Here is a 15,084-nt window from a genome sequence, read left to right as displayed (position 1 = left end):
CTGCGAACAATGGTCTGTTTGAGGTTGTGTGGTTGTCTGAAGGCAAGAAGTGGGGGTGTGGGGATAGCCCTGGCGAGATGTTCATCTTCATCAATGATATGTTGAAGACTCTGGAAAAGATGTCGTAGCTTCTCCGCTCCGGGGAAGTACTGGACGACGAAGGGTACTCTGTCCACTGTGTCCCGTGTTTGTCTTCTGAGGAGGTCGGTGCGGTTTTTCACCGTGGCGATCTATGAGTCGAGCACCATATCCTGTTCTTATGAGGGCATCTTTCAGCGTCTGGAGGTGTCTGTTACAATCTTCCTGATCTGAGCTGATCCTGTGTATACGGAGGGCTTGTCCGTAGGGGATGGCTTCTTTAATGTGTTTAGGGTGGAAGCTGGAGAAGTGGAGCATCGTGAGGATGGCCAATTACTCCCATACACACAAGTAAGGGGCAGTTAAAGAAAATGGTATTCTTTTACAGGTTGTAGAATCATAGAATCCCGACAGTGCAGAAGGAGGCCATTCAGCCCATCGAGTCTGCACCGACCACAATCTCACCCAGGCCCTTTTCCCGTAACCCCATGTATTTACCCTGCTAGTCCCCTGACACTAAGGGGAAATTTAACATGGCCAATTGACATAACCAGCGTATCTTTGGAGTGTGAGAGGAAACCCACACAGACACAGGGAGAATGTGCAAGCTCCACACAGACAGTCACTCAAGCTGGGTCCCTGGTGCTGTGAGGCAGCAGTGCTAACCCACTGTGCCACCATGCCACCCATAAACAAAAGAATGGTTTATTGTTGTCATGTTGGACAGAAGAACAGGCGCTGTGCGCTCAATATCAAAAGAAGAGTTTCCCACTCTTGAACTGTAACTCAGATGGAGTCAACTGTCAGGAATATTTCAGGATTTGAACAGATGAATGTTCACAAAGCATTTGTAGTTTCGATACCAGGAAGTTCAATTTCTTTATCGATGGACTTAGAGTTTTGGAATCAAGCTGGGAGATTCTTTTAAGATGCCTTCAAGTTCATAAAGACAAAGCTGATACAGCCGATTGCCGTGACTTGTCTCTTTTGGAGCTTTCTACAAACTGCTAGCTTTAATTTAGAAAGGGACAGCGTACGGCATGGCTGCCCAATCAGGTGCTGTTTACAAATCCTTTCCCAATCCGCTATCAGACTTTGATTTGTTACATCCTGGGCGGGGTTGTTTCCAGTCATTTTCCCCGGGATTCAGGGCCCTGGGAATTGATCTGTTCAAGTTCTGGATGACTTCAGCAAACGGGTGTTGACCATTCATCATTAGAAATGGGTCCCATTGCTTTCCTCAGACAGAGGTTACTGTCTGGCATGTCCAGTAAAGGGCAGAGTCCCCACTCAGGGCGTTTTAGTTAGGAACTTTCTGGAAGCTTCAGATGGTCCATTGACGTTGCAATGGTCATTGGTGGTCATCTTAACCATTCATCAATGTCCATTTTAAACAAAGGACAGTTCCAGGGACCGCTACATGGACACAGAACTCAGATAACAAATCAGAGAGGAGGGGGAGATTGAAAATGATCCAGGAGGGGAATTCTGAACTTGAGGTTTTGCTGGATCTGGAGCCCAAGGGGATTGGGAAGTGGGTGTGAGTGAGGACACCAGCGACAGAGTTCTAAATGTGCCATAGAGCGTGGAAGATAGGAGAACAAGGGAGCTGGATTGGAATAGGCAATTCTAGAGGCAGCAGAGGCATGGATAAAGATCTCAGCAGGAGATGGATCGTGATGGAGCAGAGTTAGCTGATGTGCCAGAATTGAACTTAAGAACATAAGAACATAAGAAATAGGAGCAGGAGTCGGCCATCTAGCCCTTCGAGCCTGCCCCGCCATTCAATAAGATCATGGCTGATCTGAAGTGGATCAGTTCCACATTCCCGCCTTCTCCCCATAACCCTTAATCCCCTTGCCTACCAAAAACCCATCAACCCGCGTCTTTAATATATTTAGCGAGGTAGCTTCCACCACTTCAACGGGCAGAGAATTCCAGAGATTCACCACCCTTTGAGTGAAGAAGTTCCTCCTCAACTCTGTTCTAAACCGCCCCCAGCTTATCTTGAGTCTGTGCCCCCTAGTCCTGCTATCCTTTCTGAGCGGGAAGAGCCTCTCCACCTCTACCCTATCCATCCCATTCATCATCTTATACGTCTCAATAAGATTCCCCCCTCATCCTTCTAAACTCCAACGAGTACAAGCCCAGTCTATTCAGCCTCTCCTCATAGCTCAACCCCCTGAACTCCGGTATCAGCCTAGTAAACCTCCTCTGCACTCCCTCCAAGGCCAAAATATCCTTGTGTAAGTGCGGCGACCAAAACTGCACACAGTACTCCAGCTGCGGCCTCACCAGTGCCCTGTACAGTTGCAGCAAGACCTGCCTACTTTAATATTCAATCCCCCTCGCTATAAAGGCCAGCATCCCATTCGCCTTCCTGATCACCTGCTGCACCTGCAGACTGGGTTTTTGCGACTCATGCACAAGGACCCCCAGGTCCCTCTGCACCGTAGCATGCTGCAGTTTTTCACCCTGTAAGTAGTAGTCCTTCCTACCATTATTCCTACCAAAGTGGATAACCTCACACTTGCCAACATTGTATTCCATCTGCCAGGTCCTCGCCCACTCGCTCAGCCTATCTAGATCCCTCTGCAGACTTTCTACACCCTCCGCACAATTTGCTTTTCCACTTATCTTTGTGTCATCAGCAAATTTCGACACCCTACACTCGGCTCCCTCCTCCAGATCATCTATATAAATGGTAAATAGCTGAGGCCCCAGCACCGATCCCTGGGGCACTCCACTAGTCACCAACCGCCAATCCGAATAGCACCCATTGACACCCACTCTCTGCCTCCTATTTGACAGCCAATCCCCTATCCACGCTAACACCTTACCCCCAACTCCATGCCCCCTAACCTTCTGTAACAACCTTTTGTGCGGCACCTTATCAAACGCCTTCTGAAAATCGAGAAACACCACATCCACCAGTTCCCCTCCATCCACCGCACTAGACACATCCTCATAGAATTCCAATAAATTCGTCAGACACGATTTCCCCTTAACGAAACCGTGCTGCATCTGCTCTATCAAACAATTCTCCTCAAGATGCCTCACTATTTCTTCTTTGATGACGGATTCCAGCATTTTTCCTACAACAGACATTAAACTAACCAGCCTATAATTCCCTGCCTTTTGCCTGCTACCCTTTTTAAACAACGGCGTAACATTAGCCGTTTTCCAATCTTCCGGCACTTCCCCGGAATCCAGCGAGGTTTGGAAAATAATCACCAAGGCATCCACTATCACCTCCGCCATTTCCTTCAGAACCCTGGGATGCATTCCATCCGGTCCTGGGGACTTGTCCACAATCAGTCCCTCCAGTCTGTCGAGCACCGCCTCTCTAGTAACAATAATGTCATTCAGGCCCTCCACTCCTACCACCTTTCCATCGCTAACACCCGGCAAACTATTCACGTCCTCCTCCGTGAAGACTGAAACAAAAAAGTTATTCAAGACCTCAGCCATTTCCTCATCCCCTACCACTAAGTCCCCCCTCTCATCCTCTAAGGGTCCAACATTCACCCTAGCCAGGGTGAACTTCTTCAGGGAAGGTTGGGAACAGGTTCAGTGGAAGGAAGGGGCTGGACAGAGTAAATAGGGAGAAACTGTTCCCATTGGCGAAGGGTTGAGAACCAGAGGACACAGATTTAAGGCATGTGGTAAGAGAATCAGAGGCAGCATGAGGAGGGAGGTTTTAACACAGTCCTTATCGAGAATGCACTGTCTGAGGGTGTGCTGGAGGCAGACTCAATTGTGGCTTTCGGAATGGAATTGGACAATTGTCCGGAGAGAGAGAGGAGCAAAGTTTGGGGTTACAGGGAGAAGGAGGGGAGTGGGACTAGCTGGGTTACTGTTGCTGAGGGCTAGCACCGACATGATGAGCTAAACAGCCTCTCTCTGCAGTAACCAATCTCTGTGATTCTGTGAAAATAGGTGGTCTCTATGCGTGCTAAAGAAGCTCAGATTAAGTGTTGATGTGTCAGAGGCAGGCAGCAGTGTATGAGGAAAAGCCCTAACACGGTTATAAATCTTTTTAAGTTTATTTCTGGTTGTCAGAAGTAAGCTTACGTTAACACTGCAATGAAGTTACTGTGAATATGCCCTAGTTACCACACTCTGGCACCTGTTTGGGTACATTGAGGGAGTATTTATCATGGCCAATGCGCCTAACCAGCACATGTCTGGACTGTGGGAGGAAACCGGAGCATCCAGAGGAAACCCCTGCAAACACGGGGAGAATGTGCAGACTCCATACAGAGAGTGACCCGAGCTGGAAATTGAACCTGGGTCCCTGGCGCTGTGAGGCAGCAGCGCTAACCCACTGTACATTCTGCCATGTGAACTCCAAAACCCAACTTTGTCTTTTTGTCACTCACGTGGAACAGGTTCTCACATCCCAAAAGGAAATTAGGGCAGGGGAGTGAGAGATTCCAGCTGCATTAAAATGCTAATAAACCATTGCACCAACTTCAGATCATTAACAGGGAGCCAGAGAGGGAGCTGCTATACTACAGCTGGCCACAAGATGGCAGAGAATACCCTAGATTCCAGGCACCCAGCAGGGAGGGGAAATGGGTTTAAAATTTTGTTAGAACTTACGATCCTTATTTAATGCAGCAATTTAAAAATATACTTTGCAGAACTATGAGTGATCATTTAGAATGAGTTGATAACAACCTCTGTAAGGGGAAAGTTCTGGAAGAGGTGGATCTGGAGGTTTAAACAGCAGAGAAAGACAAAATGTAACACTGAGTCACTGAAGGAGATAATGAAGACAGGTGATCAAAGGGATAGGTTTTAAGCAGCACCTTAAAGGAGGAAAGGGAGGAGGAGAAGGGAATTGCGGATGTCTGGGGTTTGATTAACTCGGTTCACTGTTCAGTGGGAGTGGGATGCAGAGTGAGGGCAATGCCACACCTTCAATCCCTGGATTGGGATCTATCCAGTTATATAACCAGTGGGACAGAGGGACCAATGGTTCTGCGCTACAGTTAATGACATTTTCTCCAGAACCAGGATGCAGGCAGCTGAAAACAACCATCAACAGTGGAGTGAGTAAAGTGGGAGAAACATTACAAACCAAAATTAGAGAGTGATCCATGCATTGCTGGTAAAAAACATTCCATTTTGGAATGTGGTCTTTATGTTGGTTTCCTTGATGCTAAAATCCTTTGCATAGATTGGAGATTTTTTCACTCAGGACTATTTACATAAATTCTCTCTCGCAACATGCTCATCAATGCAGATATTCAGACTATTGTTAAAATGCTCAGCCAGTGTCGACTGAAGTCCTTTTGTCAACATTCTTTCATTCACGGGACGTGGGTGTCACTGGCTGGCCAGCATTTACTGCCCATCCCTTAGTACCCTTGTGAAGGTGGTGGTGAGCTGCCTTCTTGAACCCACTGCAGTCCCTGTGTGGTGTAGGTACACCCACAGTGCTGTTAGAGAAAGAATTCCAGGATTTTGATCCAGTGACAGTGAAAGAACGGCTGATATATTTCCAAGTCAGGATGGTGAGTGGTGTTCTCCCATGTATCTGCTGCTCTTGTCCTTCTAGAAGGAAGTGGTCATGGGTTTGGATGGTGCTGTCTAAGGAGCCTTGGTGAGTGGCTGCAGTGCATCTTGTGGATGGCACACACGGCTGTCACTGTGCCAGATGGTGGAGGAAGTGGGTGTTTGTAGATGTGATGCCAATCGAGTGGGGCTGCTTTGTCCTGGATGGTGTCGAGCTTCTTGAGTGTTGTTGGAGCTGCACCCATCCAGGTAAGTGGGGAGTATTCCATCAGACTCCTGACTTGTGCCTTGTCGATGATGGACAGGCTTTGGGGTGTCAAGAGGTAAGTTACTCACTGCAGTATGCCTAGCTACTGACCTGCTCTTGCAACTACTGTTGATGTGGCTAGTCCAGTTCAGTCTCTGGTCAATGGTAACACCCTGGATGTCGATAGTGAGAAATTCGAAGATGGCAATTCAACATCAAAGACAGATGTTAATCCTCTCTCATTGGAGATAGTCACTACCTGACACTTGTGTGGCGTGGATGTTACTTGCCACTTGTCAGCCCAAGCCTGGATATTGTCCTGGTCTGTCTGATTCACTATCTGAGTTGTGAATGGTGTGGAACCTTGTGTAATCATCAGTGAACATCTGACCTTATGATGGAAGGAAGATCATTGATGAAGCAGAGGTGTCCTCAAACTGAGATGACTGACCTCCAACCACCACAACCATCTTTTTTTAGTGCCGGGTGTGAATCCACCCAGTGGAGAGAGTTCTCCCTGATATCAGTGACTCCAGTTTTGCTGCGGCTCCTTGATGCCACACTCGCTCAGATGCTGCCTCGCTGTCAGGGGCTGTCAGGTCGCCTCATCTTATTATAAAACATGGAAATAATCTGACTAATTAAGGTTTCCCTCTAAGCCACTCACCATCCTAATTTGGAAATCTAACACTGTTCTCGCACTGTCAATGGATCAAAATCCTGGAACTCTCTAACAGCACTGTGGGTGTACCTACACCATCAAGTGGGGGCTACAGAGTGGCACAGTGATTAGCACTGCTACCTCACAGCACCAGGGATCTGGGTTCAATTCCAGCCTTGGATAACTGTGCAGAGTCTACACATTCTCCCCATGTCTGCATGGGTTTCCTCTGGGTGCTCTGGACTCTGCCCACTCTCCAAAGATGTACAGGTTGGATGGATTAGCCACAAGAAATAAGAAATAGGAGCAGGAGTAGGCCATCTAGCTCCTCGAGCCTGCCCCACCATTTAATAAGATCATGGCTGATCTGATAGTGGTTCAGTTCCACTTACCCACCTGCTCCCCATAACCCTTAATTCCCTTATTGGTCAGAAATCTATCTACCCGTCACTTAAACACATTTAATGAGGTAGCCTCCACCACTTCAATGGGCAGAAAATTCCTGAGGTTCACTACCGTCTGGGACAAGAAGTTCCTCCTCAACTCTGTTCTAAACTGACTCCCCCTTATTTTGAGGTTGTGCCCTTTAGCTCTTGTTTCCTTTCTAAGTGGGAAGAATCTCTCTGCTTCTACCCTGTCTAGCCCCTTCATTATCTTATATGTCTCTATAAGATCTCCCCTCTGCCTTCTAAACTCCAACAATTACAGGCCCATGGTAAATGTGTGGGGTTAAGGGGATAGGGCAGGCAAGAGGGCCGGGGTAAGATGCTTTGTCAGAGGGTCAGTGTAGTCTCGATGGACTCTGAATAACTTCTTTTTGCACCTTGAGGATTCCATGAACTGCAGCATTTCAAGAAGGTGACACCTTCTCAAGGGCAATTAGGGATGGGCAGTAAATGCCAGTCTCGACGGTGATGCCCACGTCAAAGAACAGGAAGAAAATGAGCTTTGATGCTCATTTTAAATCTATTAAATCTGATGAATGGATTTAATAGTTTGGAAATGAACAATTTAGTTGAATCTGAAATAACTGCAACCCCGTGACATTGTTGCTGGAATTTAATTGGTGAAGTTCTTCCAGATGGAAATCTGTCGGAACCATTCTGTTCCCATTGGAGCCACCAATCAATATCTCCACAGCTGAGAAAAGGTGTAAATAGAAATGTTTTATTAAATTCCCAGAATTTCCAACATATTGTTCATTTGTACAATCCTGGCTCCATCCATTTGGGTGCTCCAAGTCTGCACAAGATAATTCACCATCTTTTAACTCCTGTAGACTTCATGTCTTCTCTGAACTGGACAGAATCCTTACTGTCCAAAAGCAAGGAGTCATTGTCCAAAGAAAGAGCTGTGTGAACACCACACTCGGTCTGCTTTATTGCCAATACCTTCAAAAACATGGTCATTAATGTAATGTAGGAAATTCAGGATTCATGCTCTATGTCCAATCTTGTAAATTTACACACACACAACTCTGGGAAGAGTCCAAGTGTAAACTGACAGGAAGTATAAGATGGAGCAGGAAGTATGTTTCACTGGGACATTCCTGTCTTCACATTGTTAGATATTTAACACCTCCCTTACCCTCGATTGAAAATCTAAAATCACTCAATAGTCTCTATTAATTGGCACCAACCTCAAAAAATAAACATGGTCTCTCTCGGATTGTTCCATCCTCAAATCCCCAAATCAGACCCCCCCGGAGGTGTCGATGAACCTACTTAAATTCAAACCTGGAAGTGAAACCTCACCTCTGGTATGGTTGTGACAGAGATATTTTTCTTTTTTGGAACTCAGTCGTGACAGGAAACATCTGGGGGGCGGTGGTGGGGGTGTATGGGGACAGCGGGAACACTTGAGGGATGTCTGTAAAGCATCTGTGAAACATCCTTGCTGATTGCTGCTGTGTGACTGATCAAAATAGTTCATTCAGGAAGGAAAGAACTGAACCACAATGTCATAGGGGACAAGAAGCAAAATCAAGGTGTCAAAATCCCCAAATATCTCATCTACCCAACCCTACCTACCCCACACATGGCAAACTCTGCAGATTGCACTTTGGAATTACCAGCTCTCTCAGAACTCAGCGTACCAGAATGGAAGGAAATCACCCTCTGTTGTGTTTTTGAGTTTAAAAATTGGCAAGTCATGTTGCAGCTTTATAAAACATTAGTTAGGTCGCACTTGGAATATAGTGTTCAATTCTGGTCACCACATTACCAGAAGGATGTGGAGGCTTTGGAGAGTGTACAGAAAAGATTTACCAGGATGTTGCCTGGTATGGAGAGCATTAGCTATGAGGAGAGTTTGGAGAAACTTGGTTTGTTCTCACTGGAACAACGGTGGTTGAGGGCCAACCTGATAGAAGTCTACAAGATTATGAGAGGCATGGACAGAGTAGATAAACAGAAGCTTCATGTCAGGGTGGAAGAGTCAATTACTAGGGGGCATAGGTTTAAGGTGCGAGGGGCAAGGTTTAAAGGAGATGTACAAGGCAAGTTTTTTTTACACAAAGGGTGGTGGGTGCCTGGAACTCGCTGCCGGGAGAGGTAATGGAAGTGGATACGGTAGTGACTTTTAAGGGACATCTTGACAAATATATGAATAGGATGGGAATAGAGGGATACAGTCCCTGGAAGGGAAGGAAGTTTTGGTTCAGTCAGGCAGCATGTTCGGTACAGGCTTGGAGGGCCGAAGGACCTGTTCCTGTGCTATAATTTCCTTGTTTTTTTGTGGAATTGTGTGTTTAATAAGATCCTTTCACTGCTGGGGATACTTACACAGTAACCATCCTGACATTGGTGTTCACTGATGTGCACAATGCCTCCCAGTCTGTTTCAAAAGGGACAAGATAGATCGGAGATGAAGGAGAGTCATAGAAAACTAGTATAAAAGGTCCTTGTTTTAAATTTAATGAGTAGATGAGGTTAAGGTGAAGATTACAAGGTGCCTTGTACATAGAACAAGGATTCACATTGCGCCTAACACAATATGCAAAGGTGTTATCTGTATAACTGCAAGTTAACCAAGTATTATGAAATTAAACTGTGTTCTTAATGTGTGCCTTGCAAAACCTTGGCCAACCGACAATCTAACTGCTCAGCATGATGGGAAGTAGACAATATTAGACAGACTGAATTCTTTGGGAGAATGGGGCATAGAGAGAGTTCTCCTTATCAGCTTGGGTTTGGCAGCTGCAAGTTAATCAGGGCTTTGGAATGTTGATAAGGAGGCCAGATTCAGGCAGGAGAACTGGCTCCCTTTGCCAAGTAAAATCTGCAGGTGTCAGAGAATAAACTTTCTCTAGTTAGGTTTCTTAGTAACAAGGGAAGAAACTTCAGGTGCAATGAACTAATGAGCTCCTGATCCTGCTGACAGCTGGAGCATTATTGGCTAAGTTTACAATATGTAATATTGTAATTGGACCCTCGAGTTTGTGTGACAGCTCGGCAGGAAATTGAAGTCTTCAGAAGAGTATATCAATCTCACACTTGTACTGTTACATCAGAGTGGACAGTCAGCACTCACTGACTATCTTTTCTCCTGATGCATACATTAGCAATAAAACTCTTTTGTTCTTTGAATTCATGCTGCCTTTCGTGGTCTCCGTATTGGTTGAATGAGGTCAGCTGATTACAAGGCCCCCCACAGGCACTCCTCGGAAAATTCCCCTTACAAGAGTACCAACTTTTTAAAGTTTATTTCAATCTCCTGGATGATTTCTGGGTTAACCCTTTGTGACCTGAATTTTTTTTAAATTAGAAAAAAATACAAACTGAACCAGAAACACTTTCTGGATCAAATCAGTAAAAATCTCAGTGTGTCACCCTTAGGTTTTCAGAAACTGCAAGATGTGGGTAGCAATGTTTCCGTAAGATTTTCATTGTATGAAGTCATGATCCACATATGGGAATAGAGTTTCAGACACATCGGGTGCGATCTTACCAGCCGTTCATGCCACTTCCCCCCCACAGCGAGGTCGGAAAATTTGGCAGCCCACCAACTCTCCATTCACTGCGGTGGGATGGGAAAATCCTGCTGGTGTGAACGATGGTAAGATTCTGGGGGTTGTCACCAAGGGTGAGAGACTCCAGAACAAGGGGTAAGTTTTCTGAAAATCCATCACAAAGATGCGGATCCAACAAACTGTTCTGTTGTGTTTTGTGTTTCAGTGGAAACTGTGAAAGCAGAAACATTTCTGTATGATACTCAGCGATATCTCAAAAATAAAATGATGTTGGAAGACCGGTTTTAACAGTATTGTGAAAAAACTTTATTTAATTTGTTATACACCAACTGCTTTACAAAAACTAGGAAACACTTCAGATGTATCTTAATGAAAATGTAAAACATGCAATAAGCAAAGTGATAATTACAAGGATATCTCCTTCTAATGCATGTGGTTAGAAGCTGTAATTGATGGAATTAAACACTTGGTTTTCAGAGGCAAAACTAACAATTAAAATATAAAATCTATAATGGCAGGAAACACAAAACTGTTTCAATTTTATAACAAGCACAATATTGACTTTCTTGCTGATTTAACCAACACAACATGAATAAAAAGGATATGTGGGAAGCTAATTAAACTTTCCCTGGCTGGAAATGACTGAAATGTAAATGATGGCAGTTAAAGCAAGCTAAGAATCAGGCAGAATATCAAAAAAGGCTTTGATTACACAAAGGTTCCTTTAAATGAATCCACTTCTCATCACACTGAAAACATGTAACCGCTAAACCGGGATACATCCACAAGTTCCCAGAAACAATTGTACTTTTATTCGGCTGTAACCAATCACCAAGGAACTTAAAATGGTAATGCCTGCACTAAAGCACAGAGGGGAAGGCCATATTTAACTGATTCACATTTATACAGTAATTCAGAGAGCAGGTTTCCTCCCAAAGACAGAAATGAACCCAAATGACAGAACTATAGGGAGGGGATAGCTTGATCTTGGGATTGGACCTAGCTCAGCACAACATCGAGGGCTGAAGGGCCTGTACTGTGCTGTAATGTTCTATGTTTCTAAGTAACCATTACGATAATCATTTATGGTAATTTTCCAGTGATTTCTTTTATTTGAAATCAGCCCAATCAGAGCCACATTGACTGACTTCAATTTCTGGTGGGATCTGAACTGAGAGCTGCTCAGAAAGCACCCTAACCACTTGTGTAACCAGAGGTCAGGCCTTTCAACACTCAACCTCACTGTAAACAACACTGGCAAAACTTAAACTGTCCAGCTGAGGAAATATTCACTGATTGAAATGGATTAAATTGAAACATTGCTGGAGGAAATTAAAACCTTAAACCTCCCTAATAGCACCGTGGGTGACCTATACTACATGGACTGCAGTGATTCAAGAAGGCAGCTCACCACCACCTTCTCAAAAGGGCAGTTAGGGATGGGTAATAAATGCCAGCCTTGGCCAGTAAGTTATCCCATGAAGGAATTGGAACATCTCAGCGCAGCTTGTGCTTAAGTTACAGGTTTCACTGCAAATGTTCACGTTATTAATGATCACATCAGAACTAAAGGAATATCTATAAACACTATACTTTTGCTTCCCTGCTTTCATTGGGTCAATTTAATCCAGTAAAATATTAGCCCTGTTTAGGTTAACAATTCTTCTTGAACAGGTTCAAGGGGCTGAATGGCCTCCTCCCATTCCTTTGTATTGCGCCTTCTAAGGTCTTTATTCCAATTAAAGCTTTAGTTTTTTTTAACAAGGCAATACCATTTTAAATTCAAATATAAAAATATAAACAAACGTTCAAGCATCTCATCTCATCTTGCTGGTGAAAAACTCAGTGCTGCCCATGAGGGGAAGCCAATCACATCCCCATCACCAGGAAACCAGCACTGCCAGCAGAGCCTGTCCTATGAACCATGGAAGAGATGAACGGCACTGCAAACAGCATTATTATAACTCTGCTCAACCTTAACAGAACTGGAATGTTCCATGAAGCTGTTGAGGTCGGGAATGCTTTCCGCCGTGTCTCCAAAGCCATGATAGTGACCGTACTGCAGTGGGTCATCACCATCGAGGCCTCCAGCTGGGTGGCAGGACGGTAACATGGGCTTGGCAGCGACACAGCTGCCCGGGCTCCCATTGTGGTGCAGCGAGCCACACGTCTCCGAGAGGGGCTGGCCGCCTTGGTCGGTTCCGTCTGGCTGAAATCCGCTTCCATTGCAGGAGATCGGGGTGGGGACGCTCACGAATTCTCCTATGAATTGGGATCCTGCGATGGAAATATCACCCACTTTGTTCATCTGAACTGCAGAGAAACTACAGCCTTGGAAGGATCCGTTTGTGACAGGCTGATTGGTCAACACTTTATCCATGTAGTTACATTCGCCCATATCTGTGGTGAGATACAGACCTATCACAGTGCTGGAACATGACAGCCTTATTCTAAAAAGCCATTTCAGACTCCATTTGTGCCCCCTTTCAGTTGGAACAGGGGCTGAGCGGTTATGGAATGGCGATCGGGGGGACTGGGGGGGGGGGGGGGGAGGGGTTGCGGTAGGGGGCAGTGATTGAGTGGCTGGGGGGAAGAAAATGGCCAGACAGTCCTGATGCTGCCAGTGACGAAGGTTCACAATGATCTGAGTTAGGTGTTCTGACAATGAAAGGTTCGACCTCTCTCTCTCGCTCCAGCCTCCCTATTCTAAGACTGAGCACTCTAGAATTATTCAAACACAGGCTGGGTCAGACGAGTGGGACTGTGGAGATTCTTGTTTTTCAGTGCAGAAGTTTACATTTATAGAGTGAGTTTAACCATCACCAGGGATGGAATTTAATGTCCTTCCCAGTGGGAAGGGGCTGGGTGGGGCCCCAATGACTTCCTGTCTCTGTCCCAGCAAAGCCTGGGGCACAGGGTGGCCAATCCTGCAGGAGTGGTCTGGAATCTCCAAGAATTAAAGAATAATTTCATGGACCCTGCTGTGTGAGACCCCCGTCACTCCCTCTGGCCGCTCTGCGAGACCCCCGTCACCCTCTCCGGCCGCTCTGCGAGACCCCCGTCACCCTCTCCGGCCGCTCTGCGAGACCCCCGTCACCCTCTCCGGCCGCTCTGCGAGACCCCCGTCACCCTCTCCGGCCGCTCTGCGAGACCCCCGTCACCCTCTCCGGCCGCTCTGCGAGACCCCCGTCACCCTCTCCGGCCGCTCTGCGAGACCCCCGCCACCCTCTCCGGCCGCTCTGCGAGACCCCCGCCACCCTCTCCAGCCGCTCTGCGAGACCCCCGTCACCCTCTCCAGCCGCTCTGCGAGACCCCCGCCACCCTCTCCAGCCGCTCTGCGAGACCCCCGCCACCCTCTCCAGCCGCTGAGTGGGGACCACTCCCAATCATCTCCATTAAATAATGCCCAATAAGACTGACTAAGAGATTTTGCTAAAAGTTGTGAATTTTGTTTTCTTAAAATGTTGCAGGGATAATTGGACAAGGGGTTTGGAGACAGCAGGGAGGGGGCACTGGGGGGTGTAGGGCTGAAGGTTCTGGCAGGAACGGTGATGTTGTATTTACAAAGGGCAGTATCAGGAGCAGCTCAGGACCGTAGGGGCAGGGGGTCTGAGGCTAACGCAGACATTGGCTCCATCAAGAATAATGATGGTTAATGGAGAATTCAACAGTCAGGACAAGTTTCAAACAGCACACAAAGTTCGTTACACTTCAAGACAAATCAAGATAACGGCAGATCTTTTTTTTAGAACCATTCAGCAGCAAAGAAATTTTAATAATCACTGAATCCAAAAGCAACCACGACCACAAATTCTTCCTTTCCCTAGCTCCCCTGTGTCATTACATCAGAATTCTAGTGATTAACTTTGCAGATCGGCACAGAGGAATCAGATACACAGACTCCACATTGCACCATACTCCACGCTGGGGTTACTGGGTTTACCAGGTCATTGAGCAGTGTGGATAGAACGCTGGCATCTACAGAACAAATAGCAGCAAAATGGATAATCCCAGGCAGTAAAAGTGGCAGCAAACTGTGTCTGACAAGACCACAACCGGGGAGATTTCCCTCCCCACCTGCACAAGGGCTGAAAATAATTACTCCAGAGTCAGCAACCTGAATGTTTTAGAAAGAAATGTTTAGTTGCTGCCAAGTGTGACCTGAGGTGTGATAAGCTACCACAAGCAGGATTATCAGCTGCTGCTGTGACCCATTCCAAGTCACCTGCTAGAGCCATATTTCCACAGTCTGACCTGGTGAGATGGAGCTATCAGGAACTGGAATATTCAAGATTCAGCAGAAAGGCTGAAGAGAATTATAAAATGATGTTATAATTAGTAAAGGGCAGCACAGTGCCAAGATTCGATTCCCGGCCCTCGGGTCACTGTCTGTGTGGAGTCTTCACATTCTCCCTGTGTCTGCGTGGGCTTCCTCTGGGTGCTCCGTTTCCTCCCACAGTCCAAAGACGTGCAGGTTAGGTGGACTGGCCATGCTAAATTGTCCCTTAGTGTCAGGGGGACTAGTTAGGGTAAATGCATAGTGTTATGGGTATAGGGCCCAGATGGGATTGTGGTCGGTCAGACTCATAGGGCTGAATGGCTTCC

General features: G+C 46.2%; 1 protein-coding gene across 4 annotated transcripts in view; it reads right to left on the bottom strand.

The window, feature by feature from the left end:
- Nucleotides 1–10,761: 10,761 nt before the first annotated feature.
- LOC145349492 (ankyrin repeat domain-containing protein 10-like) overlaps nt 10,762–15,084 on the bottom strand; it is a 58,673-nt gene continuing 54,350 nt past the window's right edge. For all 4 annotated transcript variants that reach the window (XM_080198031.1, XM_080198029.1, XM_080198030.1 and 1 more), the window contains one exon: nt 10,762–12,897. In XM_080198031.1, coding sequence (XP_080054157.1) covers nt 12,395–12,897 — 503 coding nt within the window. In that variant the 3' untranslated portion in view covers nt 10,762–12,394. The remainder of the gene's footprint in view (nt 12,898–15,084) is intronic.

This window comes from Carcharhinus amblyrhynchos, chromosome 10 (genome assembly GCF_965287045.1).
Source record: "Carcharhinus amblyrhynchos chromosome 10, sCarAmb.v2.hapA, whole genome shotgun sequence".
Lineage (NCBI taxonomy): Eukaryota > Metazoa > Chordata > Chondrichthyes > Carcharhiniformes > Carcharhinidae > Carcharhinus > Carcharhinus amblyrhynchos.
The sequence above is the reverse complement of the archived record's forward strand: the minus strand, read 5'-3'. Positions and strand labels throughout refer to the sequence as shown.